This window comes from Lissotriton helveticus, chromosome 3_1 (genome assembly GCF_964261635.1).
Source record: "Lissotriton helveticus chromosome 3_1, aLisHel1.1, whole genome shotgun sequence".
NCBI classification, from domain to species: Eukaryota; Metazoa; Chordata; class Amphibia; order Caudata; family Salamandridae; genus Lissotriton; species Lissotriton helveticus.
Genome location: NC_136061.1, coordinates 399,139,883 through 399,166,397, shown reverse-complemented (window position 1 = coordinate 399,166,397; position 26,515 = coordinate 399,139,883). Strand labels below are relative to the sequence as shown.

At 50.2% G+C, this 26,515-nt stretch overlaps 1 protein-coding gene across 2 annotated transcripts in view; it reads right to left on the bottom strand.

The window, feature by feature from the left end:
• PRPF8 (pre-mRNA processing factor 8) overlaps nucleotides 1-26,515 on the bottom strand; it is a 162,271-nt gene that overhangs the window by 25,658 nt on the left and 110,098 nt on the right. For both annotated transcript variants that reach the window (XM_078680163.1, XM_078680164.1), the window contains 3 exons: nucleotides 3,609-3,769; nucleotides 2,367-2,558; nucleotides 1,009-1,246 (listed from right to left, as the gene is read on the bottom strand). In XM_078680163.1, the coding sequence (XP_078536289.1) occupies nucleotides 1,009-1,246; nucleotides 2,367-2,558; nucleotides 3,609-3,769 (591 nt within the window). The remainder of the gene's footprint in view (nucleotides 1-1,008; nucleotides 1,247-2,366; nucleotides 2,559-3,608; nucleotides 3,770-26,515) is intronic.

Below are 26,515 nucleotides of genomic sequence, written 5' to 3'. Positions count from 1 at the left end.
AAAAAGAAAACAAAAAGAGCGAAGAGAAGCACATGCCCTGGGCACCACAATCTTCCCAGGGTTTAACCACTGTTATGGGGACGGGGCGATTGGGGTGGTGGAGACCCCCCCCCCCCACCCAGGTGTTCATATTCAATTTGTAATGGGGAGGCCTCAGGAACACCCCAGGGTCGACCACATCCCCAGGGCCAACGTTTTTTTTTTTAATGAAAGGAGGGCCATGTGCTTCACCCCACCCCACTTTCCGGGCTCCTCTCGGCCTCAGGGACTTGCACCTTCCTGAGGCAGGTCCTGCAAACATCAAAGGATGAGGCTGCCATCCCCAAAGGCCAGCTCCTGCTATGTCACGGGATCCCAAACCCTTGGACATAGCTGGCTGCTGTGGCTTGGCGGGAGCTTTATCACTCCCCCATGGGGATGAGGGCCACAGGGTTGAAATCAGCCTGGGGTGGGTAGAGGGGGGTTGACGCAACACCCCACCGCCGCCCCCCACCATCACCCACGTGAAAATAAAAATAGAAAGGCTGGGGCCCAGGTGTTCGGTTTTCATTCTCTACTGTCTGACCGACGACTCTTCATTTGTATGGAAGGTGGTCGTGAGTGACCCGTAGGCCCTAATCGGGTCACTTCCTTCAATACGGAGGGTCCTTAGGGACAAAGGACCCCTCCAGTAAGTCTCATATAGCGGGATTGCTCCAATTTCACTCGTACAAAACCATAGAAATGCAGCAATTATTCTTACCCAAGCTAACTATACCTTACGCCCCTGCAATGCACTGCTTATGACATCACATATTACATCACTCATGACATGGTCAGTGGCATCACTGATGACAGACAGACATACAGAGACACACACAAACACAGACAGACACACACAAACAGACAGACACGCATCTTCCCTCACTCCCTGCAGATGACTACTTTGCCCATCCTTCCCACATTAGGCACCTCCCTCCACCCTTTCCTTATACCCTTGCCAAATTAGCCCTGTTGCTGATGACTCACCTTGTGGATAGTGACTCTATACACATTGGTGTCATCCACAAACCAGATGATCTGGTTAGAGAAGAGTTCACCATAGTTCTGGGAGGAGAGATAGGGTTCTGTGGGCTCAGACGAGTACAACTGCAGCCCCTTGCGGATTCGCTCTCGCAGCACATACAGCGCAGGGTTCGCCTTCATGATCTTTGCCATCGCTTGCTGGATCAACGGTTTACCACCAGGAAACCAGTTCCCATAGGCACTAACGAGAGAAGAAACAATCCTCAATAGTATATGTAGCAAATGTGAATCAAGCTCTGGACTTTTCTTCCATTCAAATACATCAATGGTGCTACAACTGGTTAACGGCTCTGTATGGGCACTATCTCCCATCTTTAGTCCAGAAAAAAAGATACTCAAACTGTCAAGAAATGCTAGGTATTCTGCTGGGTCGGAGGATCCTCCACTATCTAGGTGAATGAGCATAGTCCATTGCAGCATAATGGCACTGAACGGACAGTAGTTTCTTGGTAAACTGTAACTAACAACCATTTACCAAAAAGCAGCTCGCTGTCTCAGTTAGGCACGTTTTAAGCAGACTAAGTACATGCACAGAGTCAGGTTTACTCTCACATTATGAAAGATTAGAGATCCTAAAGCCATGCAAATATACCTCCTCCCCAAATCCCCTACCCAGTAGGCGCCAAAAAGTCCTAATTGCACAGGTTAGAAACCAACTGGCAGCAGCCCAAAATCTCGGTCCCCAGAAACTTAAAAAGATCTCACAAGTGCTGCTTGCTAGTCTAAGGTGGTAGTGGCCCATACCTCCGTGCGCCAGCTCATCAAGGACGCAGGAGTTACGAGCGCAGATTTGAGGTATTCCTTGTATCTGCTCTGCCTTAACTCTTTGAACAAGAATCCCAAATCCGCTGTCCTCAATAGCACTCTGGCTTCTCATGACTATATATGTCTGAAATGAGCAAGTGTTTGTTGTTTCTTCTCCACCCTTACCCAGACTTCCTCCCATGAGCATAGATGTTACTTAAGCTAGTTAGAGGCGTACTTTGTCCCCCTTCCAACCCTTAGTTCTAGGGACTGATCCTCACTAATTTAGTCTTTTCTTTAAGTATCCAATATCTCAATTTACCATACTGTGTCAGTTTTTGCGGTTCAGGTGCCTCACCTTTACAGCTTTGTGCTCTCCTGGAACCCGGATTTATATACCTAGCTTTCTGGGTTGCCAAGGGAATATAAATGTAGTCTTTGTTACTGCTCCCCTAGGCTCCCTAACTTTCCAAGGTGAAAGCTGCTTTGAGTGCCAGCATCCCCTGTGACGACTATACCCTCAATCACTTAACTCCCTGGTGGTCAAGGTGTCTCACCTGTGCAGGTTATAGGCCAGGTCGATGGCGATCAGCACTCCAGTGGGGGAGGGGTAAATACTCATGTTGTCCGTAGTATAATCCAGGAATTTGGCCCTTGCATATCGCTCAATGTCGTGAGAGTCATAGTCTCCCCATCGCAGCTGGATGTCAATCCAGTACTTCTGTGTTGTTGTGCTGTCCATCACATCCCTATGGAGATAGCATAAAGTGTAAAGGCCCCACTTTGGTGAAGAGGCAGAGGCGAGCTGAGTAAAGATGACCCAGGACAGTCAGCTTGTAATATACCATGAAACGCCCAATAGGGGAAGGTGACAATCACATGAATTACTGCAAAAAATGCACAAACTCCTCCAACAGTATTAACCATGAATTAGGATGCTACACAAACTATCCAGGTACGGTTCATCAGTACTAAACACGTCTTTCACATCCCAGCCACTGTTTCCCCGCACGCTGCTGAACAACACTTGCCTTAACCAAGCATACATAGGAAAGGGGGGCGGTTTTAGGGCTCAGAGCAGGGGGTACAGGATGGTGTGGGTTTTTAGGGTTCAGGGCAGGGAGCTGGGGTCTGTGCAGGTTTTAGGATAGAGGACCCCCCCTTTTAGGATTGGGGTGGTCCGTTTTTAGGGCAGGGGCAATATTTAGTGCTCGTGGGAGGAGTAGTTTAAGGTTTTAGTGGTGGGGGTAGTCTTAGGGCTCGGGCGGAGGGGATGGGGTATGAACTTTACTACACATCCTTTACCAAACATGCTTTTACCACAAAATTGCGTGGTAAAGGCATGCATGGTAAAGGCATGCGCTGTTCAGACGCATTCGTTGTTCGGGCTACATGGTAGAGGCACACGTGGTTTAGCCATACGTGCCTCTGTCATACAACCCCCAGCCATATAACCAGCCGCGGTCCGTGCAGGTAACAGTGTGGCTACGTTGAGGGGTGGGGTGGATTTCGAAGGACGAACCAGAGGGAAAATTATTTATTTGATTTTCCCTCTGCATCGTCCCTCGAAATCCCCCCCACGTGGCCCCAACGCCCGACTGCTGTTACCTGTACTGACCGCGGCTGCACATAACTCTCCCTATTTGTAGAAAGGGCAAACAGTTGCTCGCTGGATACAAACACTCACAAGAACTACCCATACAAAAACGATCCCAACAGTCAGCTCTCCTACAAAAGATACAGGCATGAGAGGAGAGTCTTGAACTCTAAACAAGACACTTTGCTTTACAGATACTTACTTGGAGTCTGCAAGCAGAGATGGTCGGGACACATTCCATTTGTAGGACGCGAAGAGCAGAATGTCTGCACAGGATGAATTCATCTTGTAGGACTTTCTAGGATGGATGGTTTCCTTCTGTACTGTTTCAATCTCCAAGGCATCCAATTCCTGATCAAACACCTACAAGAACATGTAAGACGAAAGGTTTGAGGAAACTGCGGGTTCGCTCAGCAACTAGGGAATAGGTTCACTTAGAATCCAAGTGAACCCATTCCCTTCAGTTGTCATTGCATGAATAGTCATGAAGGAACTTTCAATCTCTCCCCTTTCAGTCACTGTCATTCCCCATGTGCCTTTCCAAAACAACTCTAAGTCCTTTTGCAAAAAGAGCCAAACTGGGAACTTCGCCAATCAGGTAGTAACACCCTCTTGGAACCTTCCCCACAGAGAGGCAAAGTCTCAGATTTTCATAGCACTAGTGCCAGCAAGTATGCCATACTGATACGGTAAGCCTCTCCGGGGAGGAGGTTGGGTCGCATGTGAATCTATGAAAGATACCAATACTGGATAACTGAAGTTACAGGTAAGTAACTTGTTTTCTTATCCAGTATTGGGGTATCTTTCATAGATTCACATGCTTAGAATCAGAATAGCTAACAGTAAATAATACTCAGATGCTTAGTTGATGGTGGGTATCATAAGAAAATTCAAAAAGATACCATGTCAAACTAACACAATAATATATACACCTTCCGATTCCAATAAAGAGCACATCATAAATATATGCAATAAATAATTATCTGCAATAAAGAACATGACAATAGCAGAACTAATGTACTCTTATTATATAGGCTTACCTTATCTAACAAGCATTTGCAATGCAATAGGTCTCGCATTAGGAAAGTTTGAGCTATTGGTATTGTAAATGGCAAAGTTTTTATTTATGTTTCTTTTTTTTTAAATAGCTAAATAGCTTCGTCATTTACAATGCCAATAGTTATAACTTTCGCAAATGTGATACCTATAGCATTTGTAATGCAATATGTTTTGTATTTACAAACCGCGAGAGGACAAAAAAAAGCTCCGGACCACCGCCTCCTCCCAGGCCTTCAAAAGGGACCTCAAAGTTCTCCTCCTCCTCCAGAGACACCTCCAAAAGTAATTCACGTCCTCTTGCTATTTGTGAGGAAGACTTCCCACTACTGATAATTTCTACTTTCCATGACCATGGAAGTGCCTTCCCAGTGTATGCCTGTGATTGGAGGGTCTGCCTTTTTGCAGTACTTTCCATGTACTGGTGTTCGGTGCCCTTTTGTAACATGCACACACCACTCTGCCCTTGCAACACACGGCTGCTACCTCTCACGTCTTTGCCTTTGATACTTGCACAAGTGCCACCTTGCCCATGTAACGCTTGTTCCTGAGCCTGAGTGTCTAGCACTTATTGCAGGACTATACCTCTAATTATACTCTGTTTTCTCTTATAACTGCACACTTGTCACTTTCATTTCCTCTTGTGCACTTTTGACTACCTCATGTATTTTGGTTGCTCACAATTTTTACTCAAGTATTCTGTTTGCTCACGATTGTCACTATTACCTTTACTACCTCATGTATTTTTGGTTGCTTATAGTTTTTACTACCTCATGTATTTTGTTTGCTCACAATTGTCACTATTACCTTATGTAAGTAACGTATGTTTTTGCAACCTGTTCTTTTGTAATGTTTCTCATTATGTTTCATTTCTGTTCCTAATGTGAAGCGCTCTGACGCCTTCGGGTAAAGTCCGCGCTATATAAAAATGCATAAATACATAAATAAATAAATACCGCCTTCGGGTAAAGTCCGCGCTATATAAAAATGCATAAATGGGGGGCGTGGCCGAGACAGCGATATGATCGGACGCGTCTCGTGAGAGCTCCGTCACCCTGCTGCCTTAATACGCCTGTTTCAGCGAAGATCCGGGGGGTGCCTGCCCCTGGGGGTCCCCTGTCCACTGCCACCCTGCCAGCGATCCCCTCCGGTGGCAGTTTGCAGCCGTCCAGATCCCCGCCATCGGCGATTGCTGCCCGGGGATCTCCGAGCTTGACCTCCGGCCGCCATCTTGCAGCGGAGCTCGCCGGCGAGATGCCTGTCTGATCCTTACAGAGTGGGCTAGAGCGACGTTCAGCGGGGGCTGTCGGACACCCCCAGGCTTCCCCAGCGGCTGTGCCTATCCAGCGGACCCCCACCGGTCACCCGCATCGCTACCTGGAGGCTGCTGGGGCCGATCTACCTCCAGCGAGAGACGCTGCGGCTGCCCGGACTCCACTGCCACGGGAGGTCCCGGCTTTGGCGGGAACACCAGGCCTGCCACGGAGAGATCGCCGGAGGCCCCCTGCCGAGAGCGCCGACAGCGACCTTCACACCCGCCGAGGGACTCTACCGGTGAGCAGCGGCGCGCCGCGGCCCCCCCCTACTGCCCCCCCCCCCTCCCCCTATCTGCCCTCGGAGGGGCCTGGCGGTGGGGGGCCCTGCTCGCGGCGCTGCCCGCCATCTTCACTCCTTGGGGTGCTCTAGACAGCGACCTGGCTCCCCTGCACCCGCGATCCCTGCCGACACCTCTGGTTGCCATGGATGCCTCGGCAACGGCCCGGGGAGACGATTGAAGGCCGAGTGCTGTTGGGACACGGGCCTTGGAGGGCCCCAGCGCTGTGTCCCCCAACTCCTGGCTGCTTCTCCCACACGACCCACTGTCTGGGGGCCCCTGCCTGGCAGCCTGACACCCCCGCTTGTGGACTACTCATTGCTGGATTGGTGGCTTGTTTAGGGGGCCCGCCTGACCGCAAACCCCAATCACGAACGCGGGACCACGTGGCCCCCTGCACGGGCTCACTCTGATCACCGCCTAGAGACGGCCTGTCGCCGGCGAAATCGCGCCGGAGCTGCTGGAACTGCGGCGATCTTGGCGCCGAATCTGCGTGAGCTCCCGGCCCTGTACAGCCAGTAGGCCCTGCCACGAGGACAACCAGGTGGCCCGTGCCCACGCACTTCTGCATCGCCGCCCGGCGCTGGACCCACCCGGTGAGCTACAGCGCGCTGACCTCCTCCCTTCCCCGGCTGCCTCCCCGGGGGTCCGGCAGCTGCGGGGCCTACCAATTGACCTTCCCGCCTTCTTCTCCTCTCGGCGACACAGACACGGAGGAGCCCTGCTGAGGGGCCCTAGCTTGCCCTGCGCTTGCTGACGGCGACCTGGGGAGCAGCCCGATCCCGCCAAGCCTGGTGGGCCGCGGACCGGACACACCTGCTGCGCCTGCACGGGGACCCCGAGGACCTCGACCTTTTTCTTTTTCCGCCGCACTTGGGGAGCTGTGACACCCGGGGGATCCCCCGGGCAACCTCTAACTGCCACTCAGGGGCTGACCGGACGCTGCGCTGAGACCTGGCCCTGCCCCTGGTGGGGCCTAGGGACTGCGCCTTGCCAGGGGTCTCCGGCGGCCTCCGCCTGTGGGACTCAGGCCCGAACCACCTCCAGCGGCCCGCAACGTACAGGCCCCCCCACCTTGAGTGCGCCCCGCGCCCTGCCAGCAGACGGACCTAGCTGCGGACTCGCCCTGGACCATGACACGCGGCAAGGGGAGTAAACCGGACCCCACGCCCACGACGACCAGAGGGGCGTCAGTAGCCTCTATGTGGGGTAAGGCGGGCTCGCCATCACCCACCGGTGGGCCCTCGGCGCCGCCAGGGGGGAAACCCTCACCGCCGCCCGACTCCCCACCGGTGACGCAGGCCTTCATGACCTCCTTTATGGTCGATCTGAAAACTGAAATTGGGTCCCTCAGGACGGAGGTCCACACCTGCGTCACAGAAATGCGCAAGGAAGTCACTGACCTTGGCGATCGCGTCGACGGCCTGGAAAGAACGGTCGACTCCCGCACGGAGGACCTAGAACAGATTTGGCAGAGAGTGGCGACCCTCGAGGAACAACATATCCAGCTCCAGATCAAGCAGGAAGATTTGGAAAACAGGGGACGCCGCAACAACCTCCGCATACGGGGTGTGCCACTCGGAGAAGAGGGGACTAATACCATGGCCTATGTGGCCCTACTCTTACAAGCGGTGTGGGGTGAAGAGGACGCCCCCCCACCGCGCCTGGACCGCGCGCACCGTGTCTTCGGAGCGGGGGGAAAAGCGGGTCTTCTGCCCGACATCGTCACCAGGCTCCACTACTTCACCGAGAAGGAGGCCATATTGAAGGCGGCTAGGGATAACCCGGACCTGCGCTACGAAGGCCACAAGATCCAGATCTTCCAGGACCTGGCCCCCACCACACTCCACAGACGGCGAGTCTTCCGCCCGATCACGGAGAAGCTCCGGACCCTCAACATCTCTTACCAATGGGGGCACCCCTTTGCACTCATCTTCAGATGGGAAGGCAAGCGCAGGTCACTTAGATCCTACCGAGAGGCGGCACAACTTCTGGACATGCCGGAGTCACCAGATCACAGCCCGACGCGCCCTCCCCCCTCGGGGAGGGCTCCTCCACGCTCTGAATGGTCCACTGTGCGCAGACGACGGCGGTCCCCTCCGGTGGACACACTCTCTACCTCGCAAACTAAGCAGGACATCATTGCCCACATCCGCTCCCTCGAGGGCGATCGCGAGGAGCGAGCCTCCCAGCCCCCTGCTTCAGGTTCTGAGGGTGGGGATCGCCCCTCAACTCCGGCTGACCATTGAACGTTGCCACTGTGACTCCAGCTGCCCCGTACACACGCTCGCCTTCTAGGCTCCTCAGCGTGTCTCCCTGCTTCATGATGGCCTACCCCCACTGTTCGCGGAAAAGATGACGCCCCCTACCTCCCTCAGGTCATGGACTTCATCGCAGGGCCCCTGCGCCCCACTGGCGCCTAAACGGACTGAGTGACCCCGCAGCCTGACACACCCCCGGACCACCTCTGGGCAGCGGGGTGGACGGGCTCTGAGACGATTTGATCCTACTCTACTTGCCCGGAACTCCGCTTCCTCCCCTTGTCCTGAAGGAAGTGACATTCCTGGATTCATCCAAACCCTCGGGTAGAGGATGTCCGATACCTGGGACATTGTATGTTGGCCCTGTTGGCCTGTTTTGATTCGATCTCTTTTTTGCGCCTTTCTTCTTCTTTCTCACTTTCCTCTTCCTACTTTACTTTTATACTGCCCCTCTCGCGCCTGCGGTGGGGTGGAGGGGTGGGTTCTGCGGGGGCTGCCGCGCTGGAGACGAGAAGCGGCTGCCGCTGTGCTGTCTACAGGAGGGTCTGCTACACTGGGTCATGCGCGACTCTACTCCCCCTTAGTGCTATGACAGCGAACATCCCTACACCCTTGAAAGTCCTCTCTCTCAACGTCAAAGGGCTCAACTCCCCCAACAAGCGGCGGCAGGTATGGCGCTACCTCCTACACCACGCCCCTGACATTATCCTCCTCCAAGAGACGCACCTTCTCAGGGAAGACACCAAACGCATGGCCCACCCTAGATACCCTACACAGTTCTGGGCATCCTCTGACACCAAGACAGCGGGGGTGGCGATCCTATGCAGGGCTGGCATTAGGCGGGGATCCGTGAAACCTTTCAAAAGTACTGACGGGCGCTTCCTCCGAGCCACGGTACAGTTGGGCCGTGCGCAGTTCACGCTTGGGTGTGTCTACGCTCCCAACCAGTCGCAGGACAAATACCTCCAGACGCTCCTGCGGGAGCAGTTCCCATCGGGCGATAGTAATGTGATCCTGGGCGGCGATTTCAATCTAGTTTGGGACCCCGAGCTAGATCGGGCGGGAGCCCTCTTTAATGGGGCGGGAGCAATGTCTTCCACTCTTAAATCGCAGCTACGGGACCTGGGACTTGTGGATGTGTGGCGCTACCACAATCCGGGAATCCGGGACTACTCCTTCTATTCACACTCTCATAGGACATACTCCCGAATCGACCATCTTTTCGCCTCCCTTGAGCTGGCCCGAGACTCTCTGGCTGCTACTATCTCCGACATCTCCCTGTCAGACCACGCTCACGTGGAGCTCTTACTGCAGGACCCCTTGTCCCACGCCGTTCGTGAACGCCGATGGACGCTCCCCCCGAGGATCCTTCGGGACCCGGACGACGTAGCCAGCATCCGTGACGCCATAGACTCGTACTTCACCGTTAACGATACCCCTGAACTGCCGTTCCACACGATCTGGGACGCCTTCAAGGCCACCATTCGGGGTCACATCACCTCCCTGGCGGCGGCACGGAGGAGGGAGGAGTTCAAGATGGAAACCGACCTGGCTAGCGAAATCAAGCTTGCGGAGGCCCGAGACCGGACTTCCCCCTCGCGGGCGTCAAAGAGAGCTCTAGCTAACCTACGGGGGCAACTCCGCACCCTGCGCACCAACAAGGCGGAACACTCCCTGCTAGCACTTAAGCAACGATATTACGAGGGTGGGGACAAGGTTGGCCGCCTACTGGCCGGCAGGCTGCGGGCACGTGCCGCTAGGGCCCACATCGCCAACGTCAAGCAGCAGGACGGCACTTGCGCCACCGCCGAGAAGGCCAAGCAGGCCGCCTTTGTTGCTTACTATTCCTCCCTATATGCCGAGGAGCCCACCTCCCCGGAGGCCCGGGAGGCCGTCCTCGCAGACTATGGGGGGTCTACCCTGTCCCCGGCATGTGCGGCCTCGCTGGAGAGCCCCTTGCAGGAGGAGGAAATAACGGAGGCTGTTAAGGATCTCCCCGTGGGGAAAACCCCGGGGCCAGACGGCCTACCATTGGCCTTCTACCGTCTGTTCTTGACCCAACTCCGCCCACATCTGTTGCGACTATACGGCTCCTTTTCTGACACCGTCGGCCCCTCCCCTGACATGGGTCTGGCGGAAATAGCACTGATTCCCAAACCTGGGAAAGACCCGGACCTGTGCGCCTCCTACCGCCCCATCGCCCTCCTTAACACTGATCTTAAAATTTACACCAAGGTCTTGGCCAAACGACTTGACCCACACATGCCGGGCCTGGTGAATCCGGACCAGGTGGGATTTATCCGAGACCGCCAGGGAGCCGACAATGTCCGCAGGCTGGCACACTTGGTGGGAAAGGTGCACCACTGGAAACTACCGGCTTGTCTCCTCTCGCTGGACGCAGAAAAGGCCTTCGACCGGATCGATTGGACCTTCCTGCGGGCGGTCCTCAAGAAACTAGGTCTTGGCCCTATCATGATCTCCAGGTGCATGGCCCCCTACCTAGGACCGCATGCCCGAATTCGGGTCAATGGCCAATTGACATCGCCGCTTTCGGTCCACAGGGGTACGAGGCAGGGATGCCCACTGTCGCCGCTCTTGTTCGCCCTTGCGGTTGAGCCGCTGGCGGAGCTGATTAGGCGTACCCCTGATATTCATGGTGTCCCCCTCGGAGGGCGCACCAATAAGGTAGCACTCTTCGCCGACGACCTGATTCTTACTCTCACGAACCCTCGGGTCTCCTTCCCCGCGGTGCACGAAGCCCTTTCCCTGTTTGAACAGGCATCCGGCCTTAAAATCAACCATGCCAAGTCTTGGGCGCTTAACCTCACCATCCCCGACGAAGAGGTCTCTTTCCTGCAGGGGGTCACGCCCTATCGCTGGGCGGACAGCCATATTCAATACCTGGGCCTGGATCTCGCGCCCCATCTTGACTCGTGGTCCTCGAGGAATTGGGCCTCTTGCCGCAAGGAAGTCCTGGCTGACCTGCGCAAATGGAAACCCTTGATGGTCTCCTGGCTGGGGCGGCTCAACGCTGTCAAGATGTCCGTCCTCCCCCGCATTCTGTATGTTTTCCAGTGCCTCCCCACCCCGATCCCGATTCACTGCATCAGAAACCTTCAACGCGACCTTACGTCCTTCATATGGGGGGGCAAAAGACCCCGGTTCTCGCAGAAAGTCCTGATGGAACCAAGAGACAGGGGCGGTCTTGCCTGCCCGAATCTCCTCCACTACTATTGGGCATCTCACCTCCGGTACGTGATCGAATGGGGTGCACGCGAAAGCGACAAGCACTGGTTCCACATGGACCGATCGGTCACGGGGCGCACCATATGGGACCTGCCTTGGTTGCCGCGAGTGGCGCGTTCCAGAAGTGCATATCTTGCGGTCCCCACGAGGACGGTTCTTGAGATATGGGACAGGGTGGCAGTGGCCAAGGGTCTCACCACGTTTCCCTCTCCGCATACTCCCATTGCGGGTAATCCGCACTTCCCCCCAGCCGCCCGGACCCGAGCTTTTGAGCGCTGGACGCAAGGCGACTGCAGAGTTGCAGGAGACCTTTTTCTTGGCGGAACGCCTAAAACATGGCTAGACTGCAAGGAGGAATTCAGGCTCCCCCCCACCGCCCACTTACAGTACACGCAGCTGCGCCACTGGACCTCGGGGGAGGACATGTACCAAGCTGCTACTAGGACGTATACCCCCTTTGAGAAGTTGGCACGATCCCTCGGGGGGCTGAAACGGCTCATCTCCCAGATCTACAACATCTTGCAACACCCCACCGCCCCGCCTGTACACCCCTATCAGAAACAGTGGCAGTCGGCGACAGGCACTGACATCACGCCCTCTCAATGGACTCGGCTCTGGAACGACATCCCCAAAACCTACCACAGCATCCCGCAAAGGGAAAACGCATACAAAATGCTGACGCAATGGTACTACACCCCCCTGCGACTCAGCAAAATGTTCCCCACTGCCTCGCCGTTGTGCTGGAGGTGTGGCACTGCGACTGGCGACTTCGTACACATCTGGTGGTCCTGCCCTACCCTAGCTGTCTTTTGGAAGGAGGTCCTCAGTCACATCAAGAAGGTGTTGGGTTTCCCCCTCCCTGAAGAGATTTGCACACTCCTACTGGGCATCCGACCCCCCACACTTAGGGCCCTCACGCGCAGCGACTGGATCCTCACCCTCCACATGCTAGGTGCTGCCAAACAGCTCATTGCCCTGTACTGGAAGCGAACAGAGGCGCCGCCGATAGCATCCTGGTTCGTGCGCCTCTGGCAGATCCTGACTATGGAACTACTCACAGCGCGGATACAATTCAGGGAGGTGCGCTTCAAGGCAGTGTGGGAACCCCTGGTGCGCCTCTTGTGCTCGATTAGCTATGCCCGACACATGCCTCCCAGGCTCCGCGCTCTGCAATTGTTCGAGGACGCCCTCATCCCTGCTGACCCCAGCAGACTGGACTCTTAACCGCTAACCCCAACGCCGCCTTGTGCTCTGCACTCCCTGTTTGTTGCCACGGGTGCGCCCCTCTACCTCCACTTCACCTTGTCACTGCTAGCTCCTTTCCTGACTTTACTTCCTTCCTACTTGCCACTCTGGCCTCCGCCCCTCTCCGGGGCAGTTAGGTCCCTGTTGGGCCTGTTGAAACTGTGACACCATTGCTATTCCTCACATACGTGCCTACCCCACACAACGGCGCATTGCCAGCTCATGGCCACCTCTTGCTCTGCTCTCCTCTAAGCCACGCGGCCGGCCCCCCCTCCGGGGGTTGTAGGCAGGGCGCTGTGTTAATGACTCCATCTCCCCTGTTTAGTTCTACCTACGGGCCCTTCCATGCGCGGCCGGCCCCGAAAAGGGGTTGTAGGCTTATCGCTGTGTTCACAATAAAAACAGATTTGAACAAAAAAAAAAAAAAAAAAAAATGCATAAATACATAAATAAATAAATACCGCCTTCGGGTAAAGTCCGCGCTATATAAAAATGCATAAATAACTAAATAAATACCGCAAATCAAACATCCTCGTTACTCTGCCGGCCTGCGACCAGGAAGTCAGGCAGGCCGGAGCGACAACCGGAAACAGGAAGTAGGAGGGCGGGAGCCTACCCCGCCTCCCACGGAAGAGTCGCGAGTTGGAGCACCGGAGCAGGCAGGAGCCTACCCTGCGCCCCGGTGCCGAAGGAGGGAAGAAGAGTCCTGCTGCCGGGCCCTGCAGCTGAGAGCCGCCGCACGAAGGAAGCCGGTGAGTGGGTTGCTGGGGGGGGGGGAGGGGAGCGCATGTGTGTGCGCGCGCGCGCGTGCGGGGGGGGGGCGGGCTGTGTATGTGCGTGCGTGTGTGTGTGTATGTGTCTTGGAGTGCGTGTGTGTGACTGTGGGGGAGGGGTGTGTGTGAGCGAGTGTGTCTGCGCGCGCATGTGTACGGCACGGGACGCGACGTGCGCGTTCGCGCACACGAATCCAAGCTCGTACACCCTCTTGTCCTCCTTCCCCCCCAGACTGATCGCTATACGTCTCCAGCTGGACACATGCATCCGCTTGCGGATGCATTGCCAGCGAGACCCAAAAAGGTTCCGTAATACTGCTTGACCAACTGCTGACTCAGCCTGTGTTGCCAGATCCAGGCAATAATGCAGAGTAAATGTGTGCACACTTTTCCAGGTTGCAGCACGGCAAATATGCTCCAATGACACACCAGCTAATAGTGCAGTAGATGAGGATACTGCCCTGGTAGAGTGAGCATAGGTTTATTTGATAACGGATGTCTGGCCTTACAATGGCAGAATTGGATAGTGGATGCAATCCACCTTGAGATTGTGGCCTTCGTTACTGCTGATCCTGGCTTTTGACCACCATAAGAAATAAATAACTGGTCTGATTTTCTGATGGACACAGTCCGAGAAATGTAGAACTTCAAGCATCCTTTGACATCCAAGGTATGCAAGGATTTCTCCGCCGAGAAATACGGATCAGGAAAGAAAGATCGCAATATCACAGGTTCGTTGAGATGAAATGAAGTAGGAACCTTAGGTATGAACGTGGGATTAGTTCTTAAAAGGACATAGTCATTAGTGAACTTTAAATGAGGCTGTCTTATGGTGAACGCTTGTATTTCACTTACTCTTCGAGAAGAGGTGAGTGCCAACCATGCAGCATGGTTCCATCTTGATCCTGCGTAGAGTCTTGGGATCAGCGGAAAGGGAGGGAATGCGTAAGCGAAAATCCCCGTCCATCTCATTGTGAAAGCGATTCCCCAAGAGCCCTTCTCTGGTTCCCAACTTGCAAAGAAAGGGCACCTGCGATTGTTGCTGGAGGCAAAGAGATCCAGATCTGGCCTGCCCCACTTCTGAAATACATTCTTCAGAACTGTTTGATTTAGCTCCCATTCGTGACACGATTTCGACGTCCTGCTTAGAGTGTCTGCCAAGGTGTTGTGGATTCCTGGAAGATGTTCCACCTTGATCATTATATCGTGCGAAAGAAGCCACTCCCAAATGCTTTGAGCCTCTTGAGACAGAATGTGAGACCGTGTACCCCCTTGCTTGTTTAGATAATGCATGCAAGTGGTGTTGTCGGTTCTGATCAAAACCGTTGATCCTTGAAGTCCTGGTAGAAAGGACTGTAGCACCAGGAAAATGGCTCGAAGCTCCAGAAAATTGATGTGCATCTTTGCCATTGCCGCAGACCACTTTCCTCTTATGCAGAGATCCTGAAGATGCGCACCCCAACCTTCTAGGGAGGCATCTGTTGTGAGGGTGAAATCCGGTACTGAAGTTTGAAAGCTGAGCACTACCGAGACATTTTTGGAAAACCACCACCAAGAAAGAGATTCTCTCATAACTGGAGTTATTTGGACTAGGTCGTCAATGAACCCGAGATTTGGAGCCACTGATTGTCCAGCTCCTCTTGAATTGGTCTCATTCTCAGTCACGTATGAGGCACAAGCAGAATTGCCGATGATAGTATCCCCAGGAAAGACTTGACCATCCTCACTGAAGCGAACTTTCTTTTTAGGAGGTCTGCCGCCAGAGAAACGAGGCGAGATTGTCTTTCTTTGGACAAGAATGCTTTGTCTTGAACGGTATCCAGTCTTGCCACTAGAAATTGGATTGTTTGGGACGGATAGAGGATTGACTTTCGGGAGTTAAGAGATAGTCCTAGTGAGTGAAAAACCTGCAGGCATTTTGCTGTTGCAAGAGAAGCCTGACGTAAAGATGGAGCCTTTATCAGCCAATCGTCCAAAAGCGGGAATAATTGGATGCCCTGTAGCCTGAGATGAGCTGCTTCTGGAGCTAGAAATTTGGTAAAGGCTCTTCGAGCTGAGTGTAGGCCATGGGAGGACATTGAATTGGAAATGTGCACCTGCCACAGTAAATCTTAGGAATCTTCGATGTTTGGGATGAATTAGGATGTGGAAATACGCATCTTGGAGATCCAACGTTGTCATGCAGTCTGCATGAAGCAAAAGCTGGAGGATTTCCTGGAGTGTTACCATGTGGAAGGATTTTTTCTGAAGGTATTTTCTTAAATCTAAGATTGATCTCCATTCCCCAGACTTTTTCTTTATTAGAAAGAAGCGAAAATAAAATCCCTTTCCCGTTTGAGAGCGAGGCACTTTCTCTATCGCTCCGTTCGACAGCATGGTTCTCACCTCTTTTCTGAGCCGAGCAAGATGCAGTGGGTTTTTCTTCAGAGGTGGATGAGGAGGGGGACATTTGGTGAATTCTAGGGTGTGACCAAATTTGATTATATCCAAAACCCACTTGTCTGTGGTTATTTTTCTCCAATTTTCGAGATGCTGGGATATCCTCGGAATTTTGTACACTTGTGGCATATCTGGTGCAGGTGCCATGAGATTGTGACTGTTTCCTAGCAGAATCTCTGCCTTGAGGTTGTTGTCTTCTGCCCTGTTGTCTATAGGCAGCCACTGGGGGATTCCTATAGGAGTGCTGCTGTTGTTGATGGTATCCATATTGACCTTGACCGCTCTGTTGCTGGTATTTCTGGTATCCTCCACGAAAGGAGTATGAGCCTCTGCCCCTTGCTCCTCGAAAAGGTGTTTTTCTGTACTGTAAGGTACCCAATGCCCTAGCTGTATCAGTGTCCTTTTTGATTTCCTGCAATGCCTCATCTATGTGCTTGCCAAACAGATCTCTGTCAAAGGGCATGTCCAGAATTTTAGTTTGGACCTCTGGGCGAAAGTTTGTAGATTTCAGCCAACCCTGACGTCTACAGGTCGCTGCTCCAGCAAGTTGGCGAAACCCCAAAGAAGCCATATCCATATAGACATCAGTAACATCAGAAGCAGCTCTTTCGCCCTCCAGAAGAATATTATTATATTATTATTTTTTATATTTGTATGGCGCACAGCTACCCAAAAAGGCTTTCCCGGCGCCTTTGGCATATGGATGAACAAAGGTATATGATAAGCATGGTTTTAGCACAGTTGTTTCTGAAAAAGCCAAGTTTTTACATTCTTTCGGAAACTGGCGTATTTGTCTTCTTTCCGGATGTGTAGGGGAAGTGTGTTCCACAGGATGGGCCCTCTGACCGAGAAGGATCTTCCACCAATTCTTTGCCATCTAAACCTGGGAACAGCAAAATTTGCTGCAGTTTGAGAGCGCAGGTTTCTTGCTGGTAGGTAGGGAGTGGCTAATGCTTGCAGATAGGTTGGTGCCGTTTTAGATTTGATCTTAAACATGTAGCTCAGGGTTTTGAAGCTGATACGGTTTTCTACCCTGAGCCAATGAAGATCATTCAGATGTTTTGACACTCTTGCAGTTTTTGGTATTTTACACAGAAGTCTTGCGGCTGAATTTTGGATCAGCTGAAATCGTTTGATGACTGCTTGGTTTGAACTCAGGTAGAGGATGTTGCCGTAGTCAAGACGCGATGTAATTAATGCGTTGACTACGGTCTTTTGTGTGGCGGGGGGTAGCATCCATATAATTTTTTTCAGCAACTTTATTATGGTGAAGCATAGGCCTACAACTTTATTAGCCTGCTGTTTCATTGACAGGGCATCATCAATGATAACTCCCAAGTTTCTTACCTGGGTTGCTGGAGTGGGGAGATTTCCCAGCTCGGTGGGCCAGTGAGAGGAGTTCCAGAATTCTTTATTTTTTCCTAACAGAAGGATCTCGGTTTTATCACCGTTTAGTTTCAACTGGTTGGTGGTCATCCAGTTGAAGATTTTCTGTAGCCCATGTTTGAGGAGAGAGGGAACTGAGGGTTTTGAATTTGACAGTGAAAAGATAATTTGGGGGTCATCTGCGTAGGTCATGAGGGTTAGTCCTACGCAGTCCGCTAGGTCAGCCAAGGGTCTAAGATACATATTGAAGAACAGCGGGCTCAGAATGGAGCCCTGTGGTACTCCATGTGGGGCGTGGAAGGTGTCTGAGCAGGCAAGATTAGATTTGATCTGGAAGGTCCTATCAGTTAAGAAGGACTTAATCCATTTCAAGGCATCACTGCGGATACCATTTCTCTCGAGTGTGGCCAGGAGTTTACTATGGGAGATGGTATCAAACGCCGCACTCAAATCTAATAAAATGAGTGTGACCGTTTGTCCCTCATCCAGGAGTTTCCTGATGTTTTCTGTAACCATCAGCAGAGCGGTCTCCGTAGAGTATCCTGCTCTGAAGCCTGATTGTGTGGGATGGAGGAGGCCGTTTTCCTCGGCGAAGAGGGTGACAGCAGAGTGTATATGCCTTTCCATGAGCTTGGAAAAAGCAGGGAGCAGAGATATTGGCCGGTAGTTTGTCAGGATAGTGGCGTCAGCTGAGGGTTTTTTCAGGCGTGGGTTTACCATTGCATGTTTCCAACATGAAGGAACTGTGGAGAGTTGGAGAGATGAATTTAGCGTGTCTGCTATGGTCAGGGAGGTGGTGTCAAGCTGTTTTAGAATACTAACGGGTAGTGGATCACGAGGGGAACCTGATGATATGGATTTCAAAGAAGATTTTAGGGAGTCCACGGTTATAGGAGGCCATTGTTCTATGGTGTTCAGTTTGTCCGGCATTACGGGGACGTCGTCCTGTGGGCCATTTCCACTGGAGATGGAGCTGATGTCGAGGATGATTTTTTCTATTTTTTCATTAAAAAAGGAGGCAAGGTCCTGACATTGTTTTTTATTTAGGGGACGAGTCGAAGCAATAGTTTGAGCACCTGCAAGGTCCTTTACTGTGTTGAATAATATTTTAGCTTTATTTACAGCATTATTTATGGTATTGGCCACATATAGGGCACGGGCCTTAATGCAAGAAGAGTGGTACGCATTTCTGGCCTTATTATATATTATCTTTTTTTCTTGATTGTAATCTTTGCGCCACTGCCTTTCCAGAGCTTTACAATTTGATTTTTCGGTTTTAAGGAGTTCATTGAACCAGGGGGCTGGGGGGCGATGGGTGTTTCTTTTTGCCTGAATTTGAGGAAGACATTTATCGGCTGCGTTTGCTAGCCATAGATTGGTGGTTTCCGCTACACTTTCCATATTCTGGTCATGAGTAGGTGGACTATTTGTTAGGGTTAGGTTCAATTTTTCTATATCAAGGAGTTTCCAATTTCTCATGGAATTAGCTGGCCATGCTATATTTATTTGGGGGGCGTTTGGTCGATTAAGGCAGAAACTAAGGAGATGATGGTCTGACCAACATATGGGGCTGGTTTGAATCCATTTGAGTTCTGGGATATTGGAAAGAATAGGATCTAATAAGTGTCCTGCCTTATGCGTGGGTCCTGAGTTGAGTAGTGACAGGTTGAGGGCAGCTAGGTCGTCAATTAGATTACAGCACGCCACGTTTGTCGAATCCTCAAGATGCAAATTTAAGTCCCCAAGGAGTGTAAAGTTCTTGAAATCTAGAAGGAAAGGGGTGATATAGTTAGCTAGGTTAGCTGCCCATATGTTGGCATTTCCAGGGGGTCTGTATATTAGGAGGCCGGAAAAAGTGAAGTTGGGGTTTAGGGTAATTCTGAAAGAAGCGGCTTCACAGTCGGGGATGTTGACTGGATGTAGATTGCAGATAAAATCCTTGCGATAAATAATCGCAATACCTCCACCTACTTGGCCCTGTCTATCTCTTCTTACGATGGTGTAGTTAGATGGGAGGGCGTTTGCTACATCCGGGCCAGAGCTTTCATGTAGCCATGTTTCCGTTAGGAATAGGGCACTAGGTGCTTCGTCTAGCAGGAAGGTGAGGATGTCGAGTTTATGTTGTGGCAGAGATCTGCAGTTTACGCAAAAAAAAAAAAAAAAAAAGAGTATTTACTAGAGGTGTGCTTTGAGCGTTGGGATGGTATTTGTGTACAAGTATCGGGGTCAGGATGTGGTTGGATATTAGTAATGAAAAAGTGGCAATTCGTACAATGTGTGCTACCAGATTGCGTAAGCTTGGTGCAATCACAGTGTATTGCAGGCCGTGAGGCTTTTAATTGTTCGGAGCTCAATACCTGAGATGGGGTGGACTGGCGGAGAATAGTTCCCTGCTCCATGCCCCGTACTGTCCCGGACGGGCCCAGACGTGCAGGTCTTAGGCTTGTCTTCGGCACGGCTGTGGCGCGGTTGCTGCGCGTATTCGCTGCGCGTCATAGGGTGTGTCTGGCTTATGTAGAGGACGGGCTAGTCTTCAGCTCCGCCTCTACACATCCGTTTGCCCAATCAGTGCCTGCCCCAGCCTGGAAGCCGGAAGAAGGTACCGCCCTGCACCCTCCACACAAACAAGCCTAGTGCTTGCGGTGGACCGGGGCTACAGGGGTCACAAGTGTTTTAAAAGGATAATCTTACCGAGCTAATTTCACAATTTACATCACACAGTGCAATTTTTTAAAATCAAATCGACGTTGTGAAGTTTAAAAGGTGAGGTGTTATTCGCGCTCAAACATGCATTCGTTTTCAGCGCTGCTCGGCTCACATTAAGTATTTCTAAAAGTAAAAGCGGCGTAATTTGCATTCAATCACGCAGCTACAGCTTCGGCCTATCCTTCGCTCATCAAATGTCATCAGCCTTCCTCGCTTCTTGCTTCTTATCCTCAACAATTCGTGGCACGAACTATAGTGCCCGCCATGGTGGTAAAACGTTTGCCAATGTTGTCTAGGCGCCTACCATCCTTGTCCGGTGGAGCGGTTATTGGGACGGAAGGATTTCGAGACTTCCCCTCGGCCGCCTGTGAGATGACTGAGTCTGGTCTAGGGTGCCCTGAGAGGCAGGCTGGAGCATCATCTGGCACCTTGCATTTCTTGTCGATTCTAGGAAGAATCGCCGGAATTGAAAACTGAGTCTTCATTATCTTCACCCCTTCTTCCCAGATATGATCTATTATTGGAATTGAACGAACCGAATTTCTGCCTTGGTCTTTAAAATCATAAAGAAAACACTCTGTCTTCTGTACCGGCATTGACAGATGGAATCTAGTGGCTGCCCTTTCCATGATAGCATGAAAATCTCCTATGTCCTCAGGAGGGGAGTCAACAGCTTGGGGAACTGGCGAGGCTGGTGTTGGAATAAGATACTCATCCCGCTCGTCAGCAGTTGTGGGCAAGTTTGGTATTTCTCCTTCTTCAGCCAGAGTGTCTCCATCATCATCCTGAAGTATTTGAGAAGGCAGGACTACCTGAGGTACCGAGACAGGGGTAGCTGGAGTTGGAACCTGCACAGTTGTAGGCACAGGGTCTCTTTCCGGGGACTGGTACTGGAGGAAAACGAGCATCGGTGAGGTTTTGCATTAAAGCAGCAGGCATCTGAACCATAGGTTCTTGGTGGAAAGATTCTTGAGGGCCTCTTAAAGACTCGCAGGGTTCATAATATTCCTCCTCGTCATCATCCTTCTGATATTTTATCCGGAGCTGAGAATTGTCACGTGCTGGACTAAAGGGATCTTCATCATCCGTTTCCTCCAATATGTGACATCCTGGTAAAAGTGTCTTGAAGATGACAATTTAGAGCTTAAAACAGGCGTGATTTGTAGTGTTGAAGGCCTCTTACGCTTCCGCGTTGAAGAAATATACATAGATGGCGAGTCAGTATCCGTGGAAATTGCCATAATCGAAGATACCGTCGACGTTGAAATCATGGAGGTCGTCGACGGAAAAACCATTGTCGACGATGTTGTCGTCGACGTTGAGGTTGTTGTTGTCGTCGACGGTGGGCTCGTCGTCGACAGTAATATCGTCGACGGTGGGCTAGTCGACGGAATTTGTACAATCGTCGACGGCGTATTCGTCAACGAAAGGTGTAAGCGCCGAAGTGATAGGCAATGCCGACAGCGGTGAAACACTCGCCGACGGCGTCGTAGTTCTCGTCGACGATGGAATTTTCTTCGTCGACACTGAAGATTCACTCACCTTCTGAGGAGATTTCATCAACGGTGTCGTTTTCGACGTCGACGGAGGCTCAGAAAGGGATTTTGATGCAGTTTTCACAGAAAGGTTTACTTTTCTTCCAGATTTTACCTCAGAAGAGAAAGAGGATTTCTCTTTTTGTGAGGAAGAGTGACTCGTCTCAGAGTGAGATTTCTTTAGGGCCTTACGCTGTCTCTCAGGCGGATCTCCAGATCTATCCCTCTGCTTGGCCAGAGGGGTGGACGCCTGAGGACTCACACTGCCTTCATCACCAGATACCACTTCAGATGAAGCCTTCAATTTCTCCAGCCAAACCAAAAGTCATCCTCCTCTGTCCTTCAAGGTCTTGGCTGAAAAGGTTCTGCAGATCCTGCAATCTTTGACCTTGTGGGCTGGGTAAAGGCAATAAATACATTCTTTATGTGGATCCTCAAAGTACAATCTCTTCTTCCCACATGAAGAACAAGTTAAGAACAAGCTTTTCTTTGAAGAATCAGACACATCTTCTCTTCAAGAAGTGAAAGTTAGGAAAAACTGAGCAGAGCTCAGGGAGACTCCCTGTCACACGAGGTGCGGTAGAAAATCTGAGGATTTGCCTCTCTGTGGGGAAGGTTCTAAGAGGGTGCTGCTACCTGATTGGCTGAGTTCCAAGTTTGGTTCTTTTTGCAAAAGGACTACGATAGGCTAATGCAGTGACTTTGCTGTCCATAGTAGCCTATAGTGTAATGTTATTATGACTATACTGTATATGTTATATTGTACCGCGAGACGCCCACCTCGTTGGCGGGGATGATTCTACGCATGTGAATCTATGAAAGATACCCCAATACTGGATATTTTGGGATGCATTGTCATAATTACTAAAATGACTGAGTTAATATATCTCATGAGAATATCCCTTCTGGATCAACCTTTTGCTCACATGAATAGACTGCTCCTGGCGCTCCTAAAGTAGTGGCTTTTTTTTTCATTTGAGATATGCTTATTTCAACATTGCTGTTTACACACATGAGCTATTAGAACAGACCCCCATATAAGAGGCAATGCAGAGTATCGACAAAAACCTTCAACTCCTTATTTTGGAAAATTAAATGGCGATGGGGGTCTTCTTGAAGTACTTCAACTGCCATCCTTTAGCCAACCAAACAAATCACTGTTGACAGCATACTGGGAAACCAACACGAGAATACAGGACTCTCAGTGCAACAACAGTGCACACATTATATAATAATAGATAGAACCAAAAGACAACAGAATTGAACTTCAAAATCAGTGTGTCCTTTAGGCACCCATCCACTGATTTAATATGTTGAATTACATGCACAAAATGCAGAAAAAGCCACCACGACTATCCTACAAGCGAACTTGAAAAATTTAAAGGCTTATTAGAAAATACAACTTGTGTGGAGCACTGTAAAGTGTTAAAAATGTATTTAAGAAGAACAAAATATAGCCTGGACTGCTTTCAATCTCACTGCAAACGTTCTGAAAATCTACTTGAGAGCAAACATGAACAAGCAGTTGCAATGCAATAGGTCTCGCAATTGCGAGAGTGAGTTTTTGACATTGTAAATGAAAATGCTCTTTAGTTATGTGTTGGTTTTAAAACATAAATAAATGGCATTATCATTTACAATGCCAATAGCTCAAACATCGCAAATGTGAGACCTATTGCATTGCAAATGCTTGTTTCCTTTTGCAGCTCCTCTTACGTCCTCTGATTGGAGTATATCAGGACCACTGCCCGGAAGGCATCTTGTTTTGCCTTTCTTCTGGGCAGACGCGCCTGGCTCCAGTTCTGAAGGTCTGTTCCTGGGGTTTCGATTAGATCACTGTTTTTGTTCTCCTTCCTTCAACTCATTTTGTTTGAAATGAGGCAGTCACAGCCTAGTGCAGAGCATGGGTGAAGAATTAACATTTGGTGCGTGCAAGACTTGGACTAAGTGGTCACCAACCCTTGAAACAGTAAATTTTGGGTCGAGGGTTTTGCTGGCAGGAGCTGTGGAGCAGCACTGTGAGGCCAACTCTCCTACTGGATTGTGGGAAGATAAGGACTTCCGGTTCAGGAGGATTACAGCAGGGTCAGCTGGGCCAGATGACAGTACAAAACTTGGAAGCCAAAATCTTTGTGCATGGCAGATGGGATGCTGAGGTAGGTGGGAGGAGCTTACACACTGCATTACTCACTGCATTTGCTGAGCAGCAGAGGACGCAAAGGTGACTCATCTTTCGGCTGTGTGAAAGGTTGGAGCATCTTAAGCGAGCCAGGCTGAAAGAAATGTAAAAGCCTATTTCTGTCTGCTAGCAAAACAGGGAGAAGGACTCCATACGTCTTTATACGCTCCGTTAAAAACTAGATGGAGAGAGAGCCGCACATTTATGGGGTAACATAGGAGGTAGTATGTGTGCAACCTTTCTACTTTTCTTCTCCCAGCTGATGAGCCTGTTTGGGGAGTGTTTAAGGATGTGCCCTTTCTATTTTTGGAGTGGCAATCATGAGAGGTAAAAAGTCCTCCAAGAAAAAACATGTATCCCCAGAATCCTCTTTTGAGTGAGGTGGTTCACAGCCACGCTAGGAGTGAATCTGGGCGAATGTCCTCTCCTATGACTATTTTGGGGAGTCATTCTGAGGAGGAATTGATCCTGAGAGCCAGCTGCTGCTAAATAAAGCAGAGGTTTTATTTTACTGGATTATGTGTTGCTCTGGAATACATTCCTGCAGGCGAGACCAGAAAAGGATGAATTCCAATCTTATGTGGCCCGCTACAATGTTTAGAGATCACATACTCTTTCTTGCAAGAAATTCACTTAAATGACAAGGGTATTCTCTGAAATGTTCATCAGAAAACAACAAGAGAGAAAGGGTATAAATGTTCACTCTTACACCCCTTACCTTATTTGTAATAAACAACAGAAGAGTGAAGAAATAACCGACAACCTCAAAATAAAATGTGAGGTAGAAGAAAAACAAAACACAAAGGGATGAGACAATACGATTTAAGAACCCTCACTCACCAACCTAGTGGTGACATGCTTCATCACTGGGTTCCCACTGGAAAGACCTAATGTCTTTCCAGTGTGCTTCAACGCCTGCTTACAGCGGAGCTGGTTCTTGTGTGTGTTGAGGGTGTATTCCGGCCAAATTAAGCTAGGTGAGTGCAAAAGAAGGTTAAAAAGCGCAAATTCGTGACTTTCAACAACTTTATTAATAGTCCGGTTTGCACTGGTTAAAAACAGATTTAAATGGACCCATAGGATTGATCTCAATTATTAAAGACCCCTAGTCCATAGTGAGAAAAGATTGGTCGACATGTTTCTGCTTTTTTGGAGCCCAAGTCGCTCAGCTTTCATCAGGACCATATAATGTAATCCTCCGGTGGTGTACACACACTAAGGTGCACCCTGCCGTGAGGAGTTCGTGTGAAAAGAAAAAAGAAAAAAAAATGTGTTCTCTTTTTTTGTTTAGTATATATTATACTTACGGCTTTAAGCCGTTCGAGACAACTACAGCAATTCTGCTGGAGACAGGTGCCTGTAGGAAGAAACGTTTCCATAGTTAAAATGAAACAATCTCAACTTATATGGTACAGTACCACATAATACCACTCAATCCCTTCACCCATTTGAAAAACACCTACGTGGTGAATTAATCAATAGGATAGCTAATCGGTGTTCCCAATGTCGCGAATGACACAAGTTAACATTACAAACTGCTCGGCATTCTGTGAATTAATAAATTATGTACTGCCTCCAAGATCATGTGGCTAGACATAATACCCAACTGCTATCAAATTTAACAGCGTGGAAATATTTAAGTAGAAAAACAACAAGCTAAAATTGCACTTTAAGTAATATTCACGAAAAAAGGAGTCTCAAAACGGCTCCATAGGTAAGGACAGGGTCGAACAAATGGAAGACAGCAAGGTCTCTGTCTAAACTCACGGGAGGAGTGTCAGTGCATGTCCTCATGGGCGAACGCGGTGAGGGGTTATCTTCATGCCGCATATCTATATAAAAACAGTCAAAGGACAACTAACTTAGAATAAAATATTCGCGTCTTAGAGCAAGAGCCGAAATCGCAGTGAAGCGCTAGGTCATAAGATCTCATATGGGGGTTCGCACTTACATTTTCGCAGGCGACTCCCCGCCGAATACCTATTCAAACACCTCCGCGGCCCGGTATAAACGCCGAAATGACGGCGCTGCTTGTAATCATACTTCCGCACAAGCACGTGACCGCATCATGTGATCACGCCGAACGTGGTATCGTCCCGCGATGTTAAAGGGCACGCTCTATTTTTGTTCTGACTTGATGTGTTGACATAAAAATCTGACAAGTTTTCGCGGGATCTTAGCAACCATAGGGATTTTCATTGGTAAATGCCATAATCCCCTGGCGCTGCTCCACGCAGTAACGTGTGCAAACTAGATATTTCTCTTGTGTTACATGGAAATCTTTATCCTTTATAGTGACAAAGAAACATTATATGAGAAAACAAGGGGGTGGAAGCCGGGAGGTGCCCCCCTAGGAACTATGTATACACAATGCTGGCACTGATTATGTCCATGACCTGATGTGTCTAAATTCACCCAGCCATTACTTCGGTGAATGCCTTATTAAAAATGGGATTCTTTGCAAAAGAAAATTTTTATATAAATAGCTCTTTTAGAGTGGATGTGGATGTGACACCATAATGCCTCATAAAGGAGGGGCTAAAGGGGAGGTACTGTGATACACTTCAAGGTAAAATGATCCTACCCATGGTAAGAATCTACTCAGTGTAAAGGCCAAATTATTTCATTTTGATGGACGGTAATTCAAGCTGTTTTAACGTCGTAGTACCGATCCCCAGACGATATCGTC